Source organism: Oncorhynchus tshawytscha, linkage group LG14, assembly GCF_018296145.1.
Source record: "Oncorhynchus tshawytscha isolate Ot180627B linkage group LG14, Otsh_v2.0, whole genome shotgun sequence".
NCBI classification, from domain to species: Eukaryota; Metazoa; Chordata; class Actinopteri; order Salmoniformes; family Salmonidae; genus Oncorhynchus; species Oncorhynchus tshawytscha.
The window spans coordinates 36,028,504-36,049,490 of record NC_056442.1 but is presented as its reverse complement, the minus strand read 5'-3'; the positions used below and the strand labels follow the sequence as shown (position 1 = coordinate 36,049,490).

The 20,987-nt window shown below is 44.3% G+C and overlaps 1 protein-coding gene across 19 annotated transcripts in view; it reads left to right on the top strand.

Annotated features, from left to right (window-relative positions):
* The window catches only part of LOC112267126 (neural cell adhesion molecule 1), a 115,175-nt gene that overhangs the window by 59,149 nt on the left and 35,039 nt on the right, over window positions 1–20,987 (top strand). For all 19 annotated transcript variants that reach the window (XM_024445226.2, XM_042297435.1, XM_042297428.1 and 16 more), the window contains exons 2-3: window positions 20,114–20,188; window positions 20,550–20,759. In XM_024445226.2, coding sequence (XP_024300994.1) covers window positions 20,114–20,188; window positions 20,550–20,759 — 285 coding nt within the window. The remainder of the gene's footprint in view (window positions 1–20,113; window positions 20,189–20,549; window positions 20,760–20,987) is intronic.

Genomic DNA, 20,987 nt, shown 5'->3' with positions numbered 1-20,987 from the left:
TTTTATGTCACTCCCCTGCGACATTCTTTCCCCAGGTGTCATTGTTTCTGTTTCTTGTCTGCGTTGTTCGTGGTTCTTGTTTTGGTTTATGTTGTGGTTTTCCATTAAAACACTCAGTCCCTGAACTTGCTTCCTGACTCTCAGCGCACACCGTTACAGAATGACGCCTCACCAAAGGGAAGCATCAGGGAGTTTTTTGTATTTATTTCATTGTATTTCAATCTCTTTTTTCCATTTTGGAATTAAATATACCTTTCTGCAACCCGCTTCACCCAATGTGGTACGAATCTGCTATTCTTTTAGACCTTATAACTGGAACCTCCATCAGAAGCTAGCCAGCTAATTAGCTACTAGCTATTTAGTCATTGTTAGCCACTGCTAGCTGTCTTTACCTTTAGCTCAGACTCTAGCTGCTTTAGCCCGGATAATACCTGCCAGTCTGCACAGCGCGATATCAGTCTTGAGCATTTTGGACTGCTTTTTTCCCCCACTACATCACCGGATTCCTGCCGCAAGCTCTGGACCATTACACCGGATCCTCGCAGCTAGCTAGTTGCTACCGAGTGGCTATTGTGGCTAACGCCCTTGCACCAGTTAGCCTCGAGCTAGGCACATCTCCCGTCTAGCAAACGAAGTACACCAACTACAATACCTCTCTTGCCAATTGGCCTGGACCCTTTGTCGACACGGAGCCACCGATCCATCACTGCTGGTCTACTGACATAGTTCGGTTGATGCGCTCTCAACCGGCCTCTTCGTCGTGGATGTTGGTGATGATACATCTGCTAGCCCCGGCCCGCTAGCTTCCTGAACGCCGTGTCTCCCGCTCGCCTAGCATAGTAATCGACTACCGAACGGCTCCCTGTTTCATCTATTGCTGCTCATTGGACCCTATGATCACTCGGCTACACAGCTGATGCCTGCTGGACTGTTCATTAACATGGTATTTTGTTTCTGTCGGCCCCAGCCTCGTACTCAGGCCCTGTGTATAGCTAACTGACCTTCTCTGCCCATTAATCTCGATTTAACCGTTGTTGTTGTCCTAGCTGTTTACCCGTTGTCTTAGCTCTCCCAATCAACACCTGTGATTGCTTTATGCCTTTCTCTAATGTCAATATGCCTTGTATACTGTTTAGGGCAGCTCTCATTGTTTTATTTTACTGCGGAACCCCTAGTCCTGCTCAACATGCCTCAGATAGCCCCCTTGTCCCACCCACTACACATGCGGAGACCGCACCTAGCTTAACTGGCACCTCCAGAGATGCAACCTCTCTCATCGTCACTCAATGCCTAGGTTTACCCCCACTGTACTCGCACCCTACCATACCCTTGTCTGTACACAATGCCCTGACTCCGCGCCCAGAAATCTGCTCCTTTTATTCTCTGTTCCCAAAGCACTAGATGACCAGTTCTTATAGCCTTTAGCCGTACCCTCATCATACTCCTCCTCTGTTCCTCTGGTGATGTGAAGGTTAACCCACGCCCTGTGTGTCCCCAGACGCTCTCATTTGTTGACTTCTGCAACCGTAAAAGCCTTGGATTCATGCATGTTAACATTAGAAGCCTCCTCCCTAAGTTTGCTTTATTCATTGCTTTAGCACACTCTGCCAACTCTGATGTATTAGCCGTGTCTGAATCCTGGCTTAGGAAGGCCACCAAAAATTCTGAAATTTACATCCCCAATTACATCATTTTCCGTCAAGACGGAACTGCTAAAGGGGGCGGAATTGCAATCTACTGTAGAGATTGACAGAACTCTGCAGGCTTACTATCCATGTCTATGCCCAAACAGTTAAAAATCCATCTCTCCAGAAATAAATCCCTCACTGTTGCTGCTTGTCATAGACCACCCTCAGCTCCCAGCTGTGCCCTGGACACCATATGTGAATTGATTGCCTCCTATCTATCGTCAGAGTTCGTACTGCTAGGTAGGTGACCTAAATTGGGATATGCTCAACACCCCAGCCGTCCTACAATCTAAGCTAGATGCCCTCAATCTCACACAAATGATCAAGGAACCTACCAGGTACAACCCCCAAATCCGTAAACATGAGCACCCTCATAGATATCATCCTGACCAGCTTGCCATCTAAATACACCTCTGCTGATTTAACCAGGATCTCAGCGATCATTGCCTCATTGCCTGCTTCCGTTATGGGTCTGCGGTCAAACCCCCACCCCTCATCACTGTCAAACGCTCCCTAAAACACTTCAGCAAGCAGGCCTTTCTAATCGACCTGGCACGGATATCCTGGAAGGATACTGACCTCATCCCGTCAGTAGAGGATGCCTGGTTGTTCTATAAAAGTGCTTTCCTCACCATCTTAAATAAGCATGCCCCATTCAATAAAAATAAAAAACAAGAACAGATATAGCCCTTGGTTCACTCCAGACTTGACTGCCCTAGACCAGCACAAAAACACCCTGTGGCCTACTGCACTAGCTTCGACTAGCCAACGCGATATGCAACTTTTCAGGGAAGTTAGGAACCAATACACATAGTCCGTTAGGAAAGCAAATGCAATCTTTTTCAAACAGAAATTTACATCCTGCAGCACTAATTCCAAAACGTTTTGGGGCACTAAAGACCATCGAGAATAAGAGTATCTCCTCCCAGCTGCCCACTACACTGAGACTAGGAAACACTGTCACCACTGATACATCCATGATAATTGAGAATTATAATAAGCATTTCACTACGGCTGGCCATGCTTTCCACCTGGCTACCCCAACCCCGGCTAACAGCTCTGCACCCCCCCGCAGTAACTTAGCCCAAGCCCCCCCCTGCTTCTCTTTCACCCAAATCCAGACAAATGCCAGACAATCAGTTGGGCTATACAATCTGGACCCTCTCTTCCTAAAGTTATCCGCAGCCATTGTTGCAACCCCTATTACTAGTCTGTTCAGCCACTCTTTCGTATCGTCTGAGATTCCTAAAGCTTGGAAAGCGGCCGCGGTCATCCCCCTCTTCAAAGGGTAGACACTCCAGACCCAAACTTTTACAGACCTATATCCATCCTGCCCTGCCTTTCTGAAGTCTTTGAAGAACAAGTGAAAAACAGATCACTGACCATTTAGAATCCCACCGTACCTTCTCCGCTATGCAATCTTGTTTCCAAGCTGGTCACGGGTGCACCTCAGCCACGCTCAAGGTCCTAAACGATATCATAACCTCCATCGATAAGAGACAATACTGTGCAGCTGTCTTCATCGACCTGGACTAGGCTTTCGACTCTGTCAATCACCGTATTCTTATCGGCAGACTCAACAGCCTTGTTTTTTCTAAGGACTGCCTCTCCTGGTTCACTAACTTCTTCTCAGACAGTTCAGTGTGTCAAATCGGAGAGCCTGTTGTCCGGACCTCTGGCGGTCTCTATGGGGGTGCCACAGGGTTTAATTCTCAGGTTGTCTATTTTCTCTGTATATATCAATGTTGTCTCTCTTTCTGCGGGTGATTCTTTGATCCACCTCTACGCAGACGACACCATTCTGTATACTTCTGGCCCTTCTTTGGACACTGTGTTAATAAACCTCCAAACGAGCTTCAACGCCATACAACACACCTTCCATGGCCTCCAACTGCTCTTAAATGCTTGTAAAACTAAATGCATGCTCTTCAACCGATCGCTGCCCGCACCCACCCGCCCGACTAGCATCACTACTCTGGACGGTTCTGACTTAGAATATATGGACAACTATAAATACCTAGGTGTCTATCTAGACTGTAAACTCTCCATCCAGACTCCCATTAAGTATCTCCAATCCAAAGTTATATCTAGAATCGGCTTCCTATTTCGCAACAAAGTCTCCTTCACTCATGCTGCCAAACATACCCTCGTAAAACTGACTATCCTACCGATCCTTGACTTCGGTGATGTCATTTACAAAATAGCCTCCAACACTCTACTCAGCAAATTGGATGCAGTCTATCACAGTGCAATCCGTTTTGTCACCAAAGCCCCATAAACTACCCACCACTGCGACCTGTATGCTCTCGTTGGCTGGTCCTCACTATATATTCGTCGCCAAACCCACTGGCTCCAGGTCATCGATAAGTCTTTGCTAGGTAAAGCTCCGCCTTATCTCAGTTCACTGGTCACCATAGCAGCACCCACCCGTAGCACGCGCTCCAGCAGGTATATTTCACTGGTCATCCCCAAAGCCAACACTTACTTTGGCCGCCTTTCCTTCCAGTTCTCTGCTGCCAATGACTGGAACGAATTGCATAAATCACTGAAGTTGGAGACTTATATCTCCCTCACTAACTTTAAGCATCAGCTGTCAGAGCAGCTTACTGATTGCTGCAGCTGTACATAGCCCATCTGTAAATAGCCCATCTGTAAATAGCCCATCCAATCCACCTACCTCATCCCCATATTTGTTTTTGTTTTTCTTCACTTTTGCACACCAGTATTTCTACTTGCACATCCTCATCTGCACTTATATCACTCCAGTGTAAATTGCTAAATTGTAATTACTTCACCACTATGGCCTATTTATTTCCTTACCTCCTTACTTAATTTGCCCACACTGTATACTGATTTTTCTATTGTGTTATTGACTGTACGTTTGTTTATGCCATGTGTATCTCTGTTGTTTTTTTGTCACACTGCTTTGCTTTATCTTGGCCAGTTCGGAGTTGTAAATGAGAACTTGTTCTCAACTGGCCTACCTGGTGAAAAAAATAAAATAAATCTGTCACTCACTCACTCCCCTTTGTTCCTTCCCCAGGAGTCATTGTGGCTGTTTCTTGTCTGTGCGTTGTTTCTTGTTTTGGTTTATGTTGTGTTTTTTCATTAACACTCACTCCCTGAACTTGCTTCCCAACTCTCAGTGCACATGGTTATAATGATTAAGAGTAGGCTATATGGACAGGGTGGACCTGATCCTAGATCAGCACTCCTACTCTGATATGCTTTATGAATACAGGCTCAGAGAGGTGTTCTATGAAGACTAGAGAGGCTGAGAAAACAGGGCAAAGCCTGTATACAATGTTGACCTTCTCATCTGGGCCATAGTTTAGCTGACTAAATCCCATTAGTAATGTTGAGCTCTTTTTCTAAAAAAAGTCACTGTACTCCTGGAGGAAGGAAGCTCTGAGAGTGATGAAAATGTCACGGGCTGCAGAGCACAGCCCCCTGGGAAACCAACATATGAGAGAGAGTTACAGTACTGTGTAGGCCTATGACATCTGCCTAGACCAGGGGTTCCCAATCTTTTTTGCTTTGTGACCCACCAATTGAGGTGTCTTTTGATTCACAACCCACCATAAGAGTTGAGCAGGGGAAAAAGGATATAGACATCCTTTTTTTAATAGATGCTCACTTCCATTGATTGTTAACTTGTGGCTGAAGTTAGCTGAGGTTTGTAGTGGCTGTTTACAGAAAACTGAACCATATATTCAAGTTTCTCCTGGCTCATGAGCTACTTTCAGGGTGAGGAACCATCTAACATCAAATTGTAAAATAGTGAACTACTCCTTTGAAGTACATTTCCTGCAATTCTACACATTTTGCCACGGAGCTGAAATAAAATGTTGCAGTTTTAAAGCCAACTTTCCTGCAGTTCTATGCATTTTGCCATGGCTAATCCTGTGTTCTTATGCTAAAACATAATGACTAAATCAATGGGGGCCTGTCTAGCTTATCTTTTTTTATTGTAAATTCTCAAAGATTATGAGATATTTTAAAATATATGTCCATTATCTTTTCTACATACTTTATATTTGGTTTTAGTCATTTAAGTTTACACTGAAAGCGTTTGTCCCTCCCCAAAAAATGTATTTAAAAAAAAAAAAGTTAAATAATTATCCCGCGACCCAACTGAACCCCTGCTGTGACCCGCAAGTGAGTCCTGACACACAGTTTGGAAACCACTGGCCTAGACTTTCTTCCTAGTACTAAATACTGAGGTTTATGGGCCTCTCAAAGAGGACAAACACCATGGTCATCATTAGATCATTTCCATTCTCTATAGGCTATATTTATATTATATACACACACACACACACAAACACAAACAGGATGCCACCATCCTATGCTGCTGCTAAGTAACAGAGGGATCCGTAAGGGAATGTGGGATCTTGGAGCAGGGCATCAAGGAACTTGCCCTTGAGAAATAGAAAGAGGAAAGAAACCCTTGGGCTACTTTACTCCCTCCTCAGTTCCTAGTATGAAGGAGGGACACTGTGCCAGTGAATTGATCAGCCACTGCTGCAGAAACCTTTTGCAGAGCTCATTGTTACAGTTTAACAGGATACAAAGTAATATATTTATTAATTTTCTGATATAAACTAATCCCTCCTCTTTCTAATATTGGATGGAAATGCATGTAGGGCTTATTAGGAATGGAGATGCATTTTTTTATAGAGCCCTACATTATTACAGACTGCCAGCTGTAAACTATGGGCTGCATGATCAGGCTGGATCCAAATGTGTCAATCCCCATAGCTATTGTGATATGTCACACTGCCAAGTCCTCTTGTGTTGGGATTCTTCCTGTGTTACTGTTTTACAGTATCTCTGTTCTGTACCTAAAAAAAGCTTTTACTGTACTTTGCCTAGATTTCCCTGAAGGCTATGAAGCTTAGCCAAGCCATCACTGTTAACAATCTACTACATCTCCACATTCTCAGAGTCTGTGAACATGGGTCAATAGAACAAGTCTTAATTTGTTGTCTGGGAGATCAGGACTAGAATTATTCATTTCTATGTTGATGATAGGCTAGATCTCCAAAAATGTGTATGCTACCCATGGGTTTGTATACTAGATTACATTATGAACACAGTTATATCCATAACAATGCTAATCGGTTATACATGTCTCAAAGATCACGCACTCCTTTTTCCTCACTCCTCTCTCCTTACTACTCTCTCCTCACTCCTCCTTCTCATCATGCCTCTCTCTCCTTTCCCCTCTATTTCTCTCTCTGATGGGAAAGGCTCTCCTGATTTACAGCGATGAAAGGCTTTTCAATTTGAAGGAAATCTTAGATCAGCCAGGCAGACAGTATTTTCAGTGCAGTCAGTGAGGACTCACTGGGTTGGTTTTATCTTTTTAATCATCCATTTCTTGGTATGGCCCTAATACAAGCCTCTTGTTTTATATGGAAGGGGGGTTCCTATTAAAGGGATAGTTTGGGATTTTGGCGATGAGGCCCTTTATCTACTTCCCCAGAGTCAGATGAACTTGTGGATACCATTTTTATGGATGTGCGTAGTTTGAAGGAAGTTGCTAACTAGCATTAGCACAATGACTGGAGGTTTGTAGACTTTAATTTATTTGAACTGTTGGTAGGAAAACAATTAGTATGCCCTCAATTCATCGCTCTCTATGTAGTGGAGCTACTGTAAACACATGGTTAGCACTTGCTAATGCGAGTGTAGCGAAATGCTTGTGCTTCTAGTTCCGACAATGCAGTAATAACCCACAAGTAATCTAACCTAACAATTCCACAACAACTACCTTATACACACACGTGTAAAGGGATAAAGAATATGTACATAAAGATATATGAATGAGTGATGGTACAGAACGTCATAGGCAAGATGCAGTAGATGATATAGAGTACAGTATATACATATGAGATGAGTAATGTAGGGTATGTAAACATAAAAGTGGCATTGTTTAAAGTGACTAGTGATACATTTTTACATGAATTTTTCCATTATTAAAGTGGCTGGAGTTGAGTCAGTGTGTTGGCAGCAGCCACTGAATGTTAGTGGTGGCTGTTTAACAGTCTGATGGCCTTGAGATAGAAGCTGTTTTTCAGTCTCTCGGTCCCAGCTTTGATGCACCTGTACTGGCCTCGCCTTCTGGATGATAGCGGGGTGAACATGCAGTGGCTCGGGTGGTTGTTGTCCTTGATGATCTTTATGGCCTTCCTGTGACATCGGGTGGTGTAGGTGTACTGGAGGGCAGGTAGTTTGCCCCCGGTGATGCGTTGTGCAGACCTCACTACCCCCTGGAGAGCCTTACGGTTGTGGGCGAAGTATTTGCCGTACCAGGCGGTGATACAGCCTGACAGGATGCTCTCGATTGTGCATCTGTAAAAGTTTGTGAGTGCTTTTGGTGACAAGCCAAATTTCTTCAGCCTCCTGAGGTTGAAGAGGCGCTGCTGCACCTTCTTCACCACACTGTCTGTGTGGGTGAACCAATTCAGTTTGTCCGTGATGTGTACGCTGAGGAACTTAAAACTTACTACCCTCTCCACTACTGTCCTGTCGATGTGGATAGGGGGGTGCTTATTAGAGTTTGCAGTTTAGAAGTATTTAAATGTGTGAGAAATCACAACTCTGGGTAGACGACAGCAGTGTTTCTGTACATCTATTAGTGCGATGAGGAATTGGGGGTGGTACTATGTGCAGTGTAGTGGTACTATGTGCAGTGTAGTGTTGCACGTTATACCAGTACCACGGTAATATCACAATACTAAAACATCATGATACTTATAATAGCAACATTTTAGAATACCATAGTACTGTTTCTACTGATCTAAAGAACCTGCTGGTGCCTGTTATAAAATGTTTATAAAGTCAGTTTTGTTTATAAATTCCGTTGAATTTAAGCAACAGCCACCAGTTTATTATATGCGCAGGCTCAATAATGTCCACTTCAATTTTATGTGCATATCATGTCACGTGTGGCAGCTGTAATCAGCCAGCTGCATTCCCTACCAGCCCTCACTCACCTGCATCTCTCTGTCCGGTCTTCATGCACATCTATTCCTCCATCATTTCCAAAAAAAGTAAAAGGCAAGCAGGGATGCAGACCCAGATGAGTCTTCTGTTGGAATTATACATGTTACATTGGAGCAATGCACAGACCGAGCAATGTTGATACATTCAATCTCCTATTATAAGATCACAGGCCAGTCTGAGTAGACTTTGCAAGTTCACTGTCATGCATCCTCTAAGTGCCAGAGAGGGAAAATGGAGCACCAATTTGATATAATTTCACAAACCATGTCGCGGGCCATTTTAAACTAATCCTGGGTTGCTAATTATTGGTTTGATAATAAAACAACGTTGTTCAGTAATGTCACCTAGCTAGCTAACAACCTGGTAACTTGACAATAGGTTTAGGAAAATGTGATTGGCACAGGAAGAAAGGAAAAAAGTCTGCTACTCATGAGATGTGCTTCAACCGTAGGATTCATACAGGCCAAATGTAAGCCTAAACTATATCAAATATACATTTATTTCTGGTGCTTCTTAAATTCTGTTTGGTGCCTAACATTTTAAAAGTTGGGTGCAGTGTGTGTATGTGTGGGAGAGGGAGTGGTGTATGTGTGTGTGTGTGTGTGTGTGTGTGTGTGTGTGTGTTTATGAGACAGAGAGAGTGTAAGGAAGTGAGGAAGAGTGTATGTGTGTCTGTGTTAACTCAAGAGTAAAGAAGGTTTATAATGCAGTGTTTTTCCCCTTACTGCCACAGTGTTTTCTCCTTACTGCCACAATGACATGCAGATCATTATGCAGTGTTTTCTCCTTACTGCCACAATGACATGCAGATCATTATGCAGTGTTTTCTTTCTTACTGCCATAATGACATGCAGATCATTATGCAGTGTTCCTCCCTTACTGCCACAATGACATGCAGATCATTATGCAGTGTTTTACCCTTACTGGCACATTGACATGCAGATCATTATGCAGTGTTTTCCCCTTACTGCCACATTGACATGCAGATCATTATGCAGTGTTTTACCCTTACTGGCACAATGACACGCAGATCATTATGCAGTGTTTTCCCCTTACTGCCACATTGACATGCAGATCATGTCACGCCCTGACCATAGTTTGCTTTGTATGTTTATAGGTTTTGTTTGGTAAGGGTGTGATCTGAGTGGGCATTCTATGTTGTATGTCTAGTTTGTCTGTTTCTGTGTTTGGCCTGATATGGTTCTCAATCAGAGACAGGTGTTAGTCGTTGTCTCTGATTGGGAACCATATTTAGGTAACCTGTCATTGTGGGTGATTGTCTATGTTAGTTGCGTGTGTCAGCACATTTTGTATATAGCTTCACAGTCGTTATTCGTTTATTGTTTTGTATAGTAATGGGCAGCAGCAGCGATGTCAGGATTTCTGGACATGGGAGCAAGATCTGGACTGTGTCACTACTTGGGAGGAGATAGACGGGTGGGCGGTCGACCCAGGGAGAGTGCCGGAGCCCGCCTGGGATTCTCTGGAGCAGTGTGAGGAGGGATACCGGCGAATGGAGTCAGCATGGCGGCGCGGTAGGAAGCCCGAGAGGCAGCCCCAAAAATGTCTTGGAGGGGGCACACAGGGAGTGTGGCGAAACAAGGTAGGAGACCTGCGCCAACTTCCTGTGCTAACCGGAGAGCGAGAGAGACCGGGCAGGCACCGTGTTATTCTGTGGAGCGCACGGTGTCCCCGGTGCGGGTGCATAGCCCTGTGCGGTACATTCCAGCTCCTCGTATCGGCCCAGGCTAGAGTGGGCATCGAGCCAGGTGCCATGAAGCCGACTCTACGCATCTGGTCTCCAGTGCGTCTCCTTGGGCCGGCTTACATGTCTCCCGTCTGTCCAGAGCTGCTAGAGTCTCCCGTCTGTCCAGAGCTGCTAGAGTCTCTCGTCTGTCCAGAGCTGCTAGAGTCTCCCGTCTGTCTGGACCTGCTAGAGTCTCCCGTCTGTCCGGACCTGCTAGAGTCTCCCGTCTGTCCGGACCTGCTAGAGTCTCCCGTCTGTCCGGACCTGCTAGAGTCTCCCGTCTGTCCGGACCTGCTAGAGTCTCCCGTCTGTCCGAAGCTGCCAGAGCCGCCAGTCAGCCAGGAGCTGCCAGAGCCGTCAGTCAGCCAGGAGCTGCCAGAGCTGCCAGCCAGCCAGGGGCTGCCAGAGCCGCCAGCCAGCCAGGGGCTGCCAGAGCCGCCAGCCAGCCAGGAGCTACCCTTCAGTCCTGAGCTACCCTTCAGTCCGGAGCTGCCCCTCAGTCCGGAGCTGCCCCTCAGTCCGGAGCTGCCCCTCAGTCCAGTGGGGCCCTTTAGTAGGGTTGCCAGTCCTAGGTTGGTGGCGAGGGTCGCCGTTCCTAGGAGGCCACAGAAGCGGACTAAGACTATGGTGGAGTGGGGTCCACGTCCAGCGCCAGAGCCGCCACCGCGGACAGGTGCCCACCCAGACCCTCCCCTATAGGTTCAGGTTTTGCGGCCGGAGTCCGCACCTTGGGGAGGGGTACTGTCACGCCCTGACCATAGTTTGCTTTGTATGTTTATAGGTTTTGTTTGGTCAGGGTGTGATCTGAGTGGGCATTCTATGTTGTATGTCTAGTTTGTCTGTTTCTGTGTTTGGCCTGATATGGTTCTCAATCAGAGGCAGGTGTTAGTCGTTGTCTCTGATTGAGAACCATATTTAGGTAGCCTGTTTTGTCATTGTGGGTTGTGGGTGATTGTCTATGTTAGTTGCTTGTGTCAGCACATTTCGTATATAGCTTCACGGTCGTTGTTCATTTATTGTTTTGTTCAGTTTACTTTGTGTTTTCGTCATCAATTAAAATTAAGCATTCACACCACGCTGCGCTTTGGTCTGCTTCTTACAACGATCGTGACAGATCATCATGCAGTGTTTTCTCCTTACTGCCACAATGACAAGCATATAATTATGCTGTGTTTTTCCCCTTACTGCCACAGTTACATGCAGATCATTATGCAGTGTTTTCTCCTTACTTCCACAATGACATGCAGATCATTATGCAGTGTTTTACCCTTACTGGCACAATGACATGCAGATCATTATGCAGTGTTTTACCTTTACTGGCACAATGACATGCAGATCATTATGCAGTGTTTTACCCTTACTGGCACAATGACATGCAGATCATTATGCAATGTTTTACCTTTACTGGCACAATGACATGCAGATCATTATGCAGTGTTTTACCCTTACTGGCACAATGACATGCAGATCATTATGCAGTGTTTTACACTGGCACAATGACATGCAGATCATTATGCAGTGTTTTACCCTTACTGGCACAATGACATGCAGATCATTATGCAGTGTTTTACCCTTACTGGCACAATGACATGCAGATCATTATGCAGTGTTTTACCCTTACTGGCACAATGACATGCAGATCATTATGCAGTGTTTTACCCTTACTGGCACAATGACATGCAGATCATTATGCAGTGTTTTACCCTTACTGGCACAATGACATGCAGATCATTATGCAGTGTTTTACCCTTACTGGCACAATGACATGCAGATCATTATGCAGTGTTTTACCCTTACTGGCACAATGACATGCAGATCATTATGCAGTGTTTTACCCTTACTGGCACAATGACATGCAGATCATTATGCAGTGTTTTACCCTTACTGGCACAATGACATGCAGATCATTATGCAGTGTTTTACCCTTACTGGCACAATGACATGCAGATCATTATGCATTGTTTTACCCTTACTGGCACAATGACATGCAGATCATTATGCAGTGTTTCCCCGTACTGGCACAATGACATGCAGATCATTATGCAGTTTTCCCCCTTACTGCCACATTGACATGCAGATCATTATCCAGTGTTACCCCTTACTGGCACAATGACATGCAGATCATTATGCAGTGTTTCCCCGTACTGGCACAATGACATGCAGATCATTATGCAGTTTTCCCCCTTACTGCCACATTGACATGCAGATCATTATCCAGTGTTACCCCTTACTGGCACAATGACATGCAGATCACTATGCATTTTCCCCCTTACTGCCACAATGACATGCAGATCATTATGCAGTGTTTTACCCTTACTGGCACAATGACATGCAGATCATTATGCATTTACTGTATATTCCTTCCTCCCATTCCTCCAGTCAAGTCACAGGTAGGCCTTTACAAACATGAGCAAATCAGCTATTCTCTGCAGTATTCTATTGTCTACTGAATAATGTGAAGTTAAATTCAATGTGTTGTATTCAATGTGAATTTCAGCGTTTTTTTTAGTAGCACATGCATAGAACGTTTAGAAAACAGGAAAAGCGTCCTCGGGACGGGGCAAACAGGACGCTACGCCGCTGATCCACCTCCCTTCGTGGTATCGCTATACTACTCGGTATCGGGATATTTGGCCGGGTATCGTATCATTTTTAAAATGTTGGTATCGTGACAGCGCTAGTGCTATGTGGAGGAAAAATATTTTGGGACTCTCATTATTCTGTCGTAGCCATGTATTTGCCATGTAGTCCATGCATCAGGAGATGAAAAGTGTTGTTATGCATGAATAATCTTAACAGTTGCTTTTAGTAGATTAATAATGTTGAGGCGGAGCGCTATCATGCTGTTTCCATGTTGGCAGTTTGGACAAGCTTCTCTGCTCCACTCCAGTGGTCTTTCCTTACAGTAGTGAAATTGAGCATACACATAACCATTGGCAGTATCCATAACCAAAACTATACACTGCCCTGTTGTGAAGGGGATGAATTTCTTGCAAGTGTCAAGGCCGTCGTCGGAATGAGATCAAGGTGCAGCGTGGTGAGCGTACATTTTCTTTTATTTGTAATGTCGCCAACAAAAACAAGAAAACAAAAACGACCGTGAAGCTTACAATGGCAGTAGTGCCCTTAACAAAGACAATTTCTCACAAAGACAAAAGGGAAAAAGGATGCCTAAATATGATTCCCAATCAGAGACAACAATAGACAGCTGTCCCTGATTGAGAACCATACCCGGCCAAAACATAGAAATACAAAATCATAGAAAACAGAACATAGAATACCCACCCAAATCACACCCTGACCAAACCAAATAGAGACATAAAAAGGCTCTCTAAGGTCAGGGCGTGACAGCAAGTGGACTTTTTGTTTTTGTTTAAATCACATGGAGTTATTGTATCACACTGTAGGCTGACAGGCATCATTGATTTCTTGGAGCAAAAAAACGAACATATTTTTTTCAGACTCCAGTGGTTACCTTCTTTAGGTTAAAGTCTGCTGTGTTGTTGATCATTGCTGCTGGGCTGACCTTATTTCTATACAAAAACAATGCTAGCAAAACAGAGAGGAGATATGCTTGTCTGGGCCATTCATAATGGGACACTGCTGAAGCAGTCTATCTCTTGTTCTCTCTCTCTCTCTCTCTCTCTCTCTCACACACACACCCCTCCATCTCTTGTTCTCTCTCTCTCTCTCTCTCTCTCTCTCTCTCTCTCTCTCTCTCTCTCTCTCTCTCTCTCTCTCTCTCTCTCTCTCTCTCTCTCTCTCTCTCTCTCACACACACACCCCCTCCATCTCTTGTTCTCTCTCTCCTCTCTCTCTCTTTCTCTCTCTCACACACACACCCCTCCATCTCTTGTTCTCTGTCTCTGTCTCTCTCTCACACACCCCTCCATCTCTTGTTCTCTCTCTCTCACACCCCTCCATCCCCTCTCTCTCTCATTCCCCCCCTCTCTCACACTTTCTTATCCCTGTCTTTGTCTCTCTCTTTCTTATCCCTGTCTTTGTCTCTCTCTTTCTCAACCCGTTTCTCTCTCTCTGTGTGGGTTTGTGAAATAACATGTATCTACTGGCCACTGTGCTCAGTCAGGGATTGACTGTATACTGTATTTGGATCTAGTCTTAAAGCCCCCTATCTACTGTAAACTATAAATTGCTCTCCTCTTTCAATCTTTCATTGGTTTCAAGTTCCCATGGTCAGAGCAGGCTTTATGATAACTTACAGTATCTAGAGCCTATCTTTTGTCATGTATTAGAGACTGATTCCATCTCTCTCAGAAATCTGATTCTTCCCTTGTGGGGTGCCTCAGCAAATTGACTCCCCTAATCCAGTCTACTGCAGCCTAGACAGCCTGACAGTCAGTTCCTTAATATCACCCATCTGGTAATAATACCCTCCGCAATTAGGCTTATTTACATTTCAAAAGCAAGCTAATCTTGCATGCACAAATGGATAACCTCCATGATACCTAGCTACCGTTGTTTTTGTTTTGATGGGACATTCCGTGCTATGTGCTTATACTGGATGACAGAGTGATATAACCTAATCTTACTGAACATCTGTAGCTAATACTCTGCTGGTTATATGAAGCTCAGATGTTTGCACACAGAGATACAGTATGTATCACAAGGGCAAGGATTACATGTCTCACTCTCCATCAGAAACCAACCGGACATGCATAGTTAATCTACTGCTTGGTACTTGAGGTTAGTTTTGCTTGGTTTATGACGTTTATGCTTGCTCTATATTGGAAATGACTACTTCCAGAACTCGCTATTCTTGGCGGTGGAGACCCCATTATAGCCATGCATCTTCCATATGGGCTGGCACAGACAGAGGCTCCTCAGAGAAAACTAGCTAATGCAGGAGCCCTTTTGATAGGTCAGGGCTGAGTCCCAGCCTATTCCCTATATAGTGCACTACTGTTGAACAGGGCCCATAGGGAATAGGGGGCTATTTGGGACGCAGACATGGTCTCATATTGGTCCTCTCACCAGGCTCCTCACAGCATCACTCGGGATAACCAGACAAAAGGCTGGTGAATGAGCCTGGTCTCGGAGGGCTGTCTTCTCCAGTCAGAAGTGGGTGGTGCTGATGGTGTGTGGGAGAAAGCTGAACGTATGAATCTATCCTGTGAAGTGGAATGGAGACAGACATTTGTTATGAGTTACTTTCTGGTGTGATGCTGTTTATTTCCAAACAGCTCTATGTAAATTTGATTTTGATCAAATCAAATGTATTTATATAGGCCTTCTTACGTCAGCTGATATATCAAAGTGCTGTACAGAAAGCCAGCCTAAAAACCCAAACAGCAAGCAATACAGGTGTAGAAGCACGGTGGCTAGGAAATACTCCCTAGAAAGGCCAAAACCTAGGGAGAACCTAGAGAGGAACCAGGCTATGAGGGGTGGCCAGAGAGAATTAGAGAGAGCATACTTAAATTCACACAGGACACCGGATAAGACAGGAGAAATACTCCAGATATAACAGACTGACCCTAGCCCCCCAACACATAAACTACTGCAGCATAAATACTGGAGGCTGAGACAGGAGGGGTCAGGAGACACTGTGGCCCCATCTGACGAACCCCTGGACAGGGCCAAACAGGCAGGATATAAACCCACCCACTTTGCCAAAGCACAGCCCCCACACCAATAGAGGGATATCTTCAACCACCAACTTACCATCCTGAGACAAGGCCGAGTATAGCCCACAAATATCTCCGCCACGGCACAACCCGAGGGGGGCGCCAACCCGGACAGGAAGACCACGTCAGTGACTCAACCCACTCAAGTGACGCAAACCTCCTAGGGACGGCATGGAAGAGCACCAGTAAGCCAGTGACTCAGCCCCTGTAATAGGGTTAGAGGCAGAGAATCCCAGTGGAGAAAGGGGAACCGGGCAGGCAGAGACAGCAAGGGCGGTTCGTTTTTCCAGTGCCTTTCCGTTCACCTTCACACTCCTGGGCCAGACTACACTAAATCATAGGACCTACTGAAGAGATGAGTCTTCAATAAAGACTTGAAGGAGAGACCGAGTCTGTGTCTCTCACATGGGTAGGCAGACCATTCCATAAAAATGGAGCTCTATAGGAGAAAGCCCCGCCTCTAGCTGTTTGCTTAGAAATTCTAGGGACAATTAGGAGACCTGCGTCTTGTGACCGTAGCGTACGTGTAGGTATGTACGGCAGGACCAAGTCAGAGAGATAGGTAGGAGCAAGCCCATGTAATACTTTGTAGGTTAGCAGTAAAACCTTGAAATCAGCCCTTGCCTTAACAGGAAGCCAGTGTAGGGAGGCTAGCACTGGAGTAATATGATCAGATTTTTTGGGTTCAAGTCAGGATTCTAGTAGCCGTATTTAGCACTAACTGAAGTTTATTTAGTGCTTTATCCGGGTCGCCGGAAAGTAGAGCATTGCAGTAGTCTAACCTAGAAGTAACAAAAGCATGGATTAATTTTTCTGCATCATTTTTGGACAGAAAATGTCTGATTTTTACAATGTTACGTAAATGGAAAAAAGCTGTCCTTGAAACAGTCTTGATATGTTTGTCAAAAGAGAGATCAAGGTCCAGAGTAACGCAGAGGTCCTTCACAGTTTTATTTGAGACGACTGTACAACCATCAAGATTAATTGTCAGATTCAACAGAAGGTCTCTTTGTTTCTTGGGACCTAGAACAAGCATCTCCGAGTTTAAAAGTAGCAAAAAAAAAGTTGTCAGAGTTTAAAAGCCTGACAGCCATCCATTTCCTTATGTCTGAAACACAGGCTTCCAGCGAGGGCACTCTTGGGGCTTCACCGTGTTTCATTGAAATGTACATCCGGTGTCATCCGCATAGCAGTAAAAGTTAACATTATGTTTTCGAATGACATCCCCAAGAGGTAAAATATATAGTGAAAACAATAGTAGTCCTAAAACGGAACCTTGAGGAACACAGAAATGTACAGTTGTTTTGTCAGAGGACAAACCATTCACAGAGACAAACTGATATCTTTCTGACAGATGAGATCTAAACCAGGCCATAACTTATCCGTGTAGACCAATTTGGGTTTCCATTCTCTCCAAAATAATGTGGTGATCGATAGCATCAAAAGCAGCACTAAGGTCTAGGAGCACGTGGACAGATGCAGAGCCTCGGTCTGATGCCATTAAAAGGTCATTTACCACCTTCAGAAGTGCAGTCTCAGTGCTATGATGGGGTCTAAAACCAGACTGAAACATTTAGTATACATTGTTTGTCTTCAGGAAGGCAGTGAGTTGCTGCACAATAGCTTTTTCAAAAGAAAAGCACAGCTATCCTCGACATAAGGCGATCGTTCTCCTGTATATTAGGAGTACAGCGACTGCAATTAGATGGCATCATGTTAATGTTACTACTTAGCTTCGGCTGGTGGAGGTCCTGACGAACCATGTCCAGATAAACTATCTGGAGTGAAGAAGTTGAATGAAAAAAAAGTTGAGTGAGGGAAAAACTAAAAATATAAATGGTAATTAAAAAGTAAAAAACGTAAAGTTGTCAGGTAGCAAAGTAAGGTTAGCAACACAACGCACAGCAGAATGTCAACAAGTCTGTAAAACACACATTTTTATGTCTTAAGTTATTCTTCCAAGTGTGTGAATTACCTATGGGATTCATCATACTGAAAGCTGCGTTATAAGTAGGGTGTTTTCCCCATAGAATTGATATGAAGTTGATTGGCACAAGGTTCTTCCAAGGGTAGGCTACACAGTTTGTGGAACCATTTTGCTTTTATGCCGCTTGTTGTCTTAACGATTCCACGATACTTTGTGATAACTAGCCCAATCTGATGATGTATGGTTCTTTGATATCTAGAGGTCTATAAATCTGAAATCAGAGCTGAGTTGACAGTGTTACAAATTAGAAGTGCCATTTCCAGAATGTTATTTCTCTGGGTTAATGAATTTGGATTATATTGTTGGTAGATAACATCTCACATCAATCACCTCTGATGCAATCAGATATTTTATAGGAAATGTCCAACAAATACAGATTGATATCCAGGCTGTATCACATCCGGCCGTGATTGGGAGCCCCATAGGGCGGCGCACAATTGGCCCAGCGTCGTCCAGGTTTGTAAATAATAATTTGTTCTTAACTGACTTGCCTAGTTAAATAAAGGTTAACAGAATGATGAAATATGCCTCAGTCCTTCAGTAAGGGGTTTGCCCACTCTTCTTAGCACATTACTATCACTAGGGAGATGGTTGATCTGTATTCCCTTGTCTTTAATAAAGCCTTGTTCACACTTAATGCTCAAATCAGTTTTGTTTTTCAAATCTGTTCTGGTATTCTGACTGTTCAAACAGCAAGTTACAAGTGACTAAATCGGATGTATGTTTTCAGACTGACATGGCTACGCTAGTTGACATAGTAGTGGCGAGTTTGTGTGCACTCAGAAGTTGTAGTGTAGCATCTAGCAAGCTAAGGTGACAACAATGCCTGCCATGGAAGTCTCCCTGAGGCTTTAAATGTTCTAAATCATAGTGTAAGAACATTTTTAAAGCCTCAAACGATAAGATACTCCAACTTTCAAAACAAGTCGGTTTTGGTTAGCCACAGCAGTTAACTAGCTTACTAGGTAGCTGTTTAGCCTGCCATCACATTCTCTCATTGTTTGTAAACAATTAACAAGCTAGTTAGCTACCACATGTTCTTGTCAAATTGTCAACAGTGTAGCTACAAAGCAACAAGATATGCCAAATAACAGTCTAGATATCACTTAAGGGCAGATAAATCAGATATGACCATTCAGACACGACCATTCAGACACAGGTCACATGGCCAGGAATCTGATTTATATCTGATTTCAAACCACCTAGGAAGGTGGTTTGAAATGTGGTTTGAAACATCTGATTCCATGTGCTTTTTGCCTGTTTAGACTGCATCAAAAATATGAGATTCTAATAAGAAAATGGATTTGAGTCACTTCAAACTACCTCTGTGAACAAGGCTTTACTCTGCAGGTGTCAGCCAAGTGCATAGTCTTACCGTGGTCTTACCAGTCAATAAAATAAAGTCTCAATCGATCTGCCAGAGGTGCTTCTCTGAGGCCTGAGCCATGGCTTGGAATAGATTTCTGTGTTGAAACGATTGATTTAGTTTCTCCCCCTTGGCTGCTCCACTGTCAATAAGAGCAGTAGAACTTACCTACCTGCATGCTAACTTACCTACCTGCATGCTGAGATGGAGGCTACTGTATCACCTTAGGCATGGACAAAGTACTTTCTCTCCCTCTGCAGCCAGTTCTCTCTTTGCTGTGTTTTGTTTACCATTTCATATGTTTTCTACTGGTTCATCCGAGCATGGTGTACAGTAGGATGTTGCTGGTGTGGAGGCGTGGAGGCGTCCAGGCCAGCCTCCCAAATGGCACCCTATTCCCTATATAAGTGCACTACTTTTGACCAGAGCTACTAGCCCTGGTCAAAAGGTGCTATCTAGAACCTAAAAGGGTTCTTCTTCGGCTGCTCCCATAGGAGAACCCTTTTTGGTTACAGGTAGAACAGCGCTGCAGACATAAGCTTTAATATCATATGTCATTAATGAAATGTTCTCTCTACACATACACATACACAAACACACACACACACAAACTTAACACTGCTTCCAAGTTCTCCTCTGTCTAATGTCCCTATTTTGTTCTGTTGTCAGTTTGTCTGGAAGTGGAGATCACCCCCACCCAGGGAGAGATCAGTGTCGGAGAGTCCAAGTTCTTTCTGTGTGAAGGTAAGCTTGCCCCTCTATCATTATACTGTAGTAGACTACTGCCTCTTTGGAAATGTTTGGATTCCATTGTGCAGTACTGATTATACACTGTGACATTTTGTGTCCTGTCCTGATATGCTGTGTGTAGACCACAGTTGTCAAGCCACTAGACAGGAACAAGGTAGCTGTAACCTTCTCTAGGATAACGGAGTACTAATACCTAATAAGGTGTATAGGTTGTTTCCTAGGTTGATAGCCTTCTTTTTGGCTCTTTATTTGTCTCGTTTAGAGATTCAACATTGTGATAGCAAAATGTTTCATCCTAATGATTCTAGTTAGATACAAAAACAAACACATGTAACCGTCTCTTGTCTCTGTGCAGTTGTTGGGGTAGCAAAGGAGATTGACTGGTATTCTCCGAGCGGGGAGAGGATAGAGCCCAACAAACCAGAGATCACCGTAACCCGAAACGACGAGTCCTCGTCCACGCTCACGCTCTACAAGGCCGGGGTGGACAGCGCTGGGACCTACAAGTGTCTGGCCACCAACGGAGACCAGTCAGCAGAAGCCACCGTCAACGTCAAGTTCTACCGTAAACTGCTCCTCCTTCTTTATTCTCTAGGGATGTGTCCAAAGGGGCAACCTAATCCCTTCCTATAAGGTTCACTACTTTGACCAGAGTCCCATTGGCCCTGGTCTAAAGTAGTGTACTATTTAGGGAATAGGGTGCCATTTGGTACGCAGGCTATATGTCCTGTTCAAAACCAGTGTGTGTTTGCATTATGACATAGTATAAAAACTCAGGGGGATGTCCTGATCA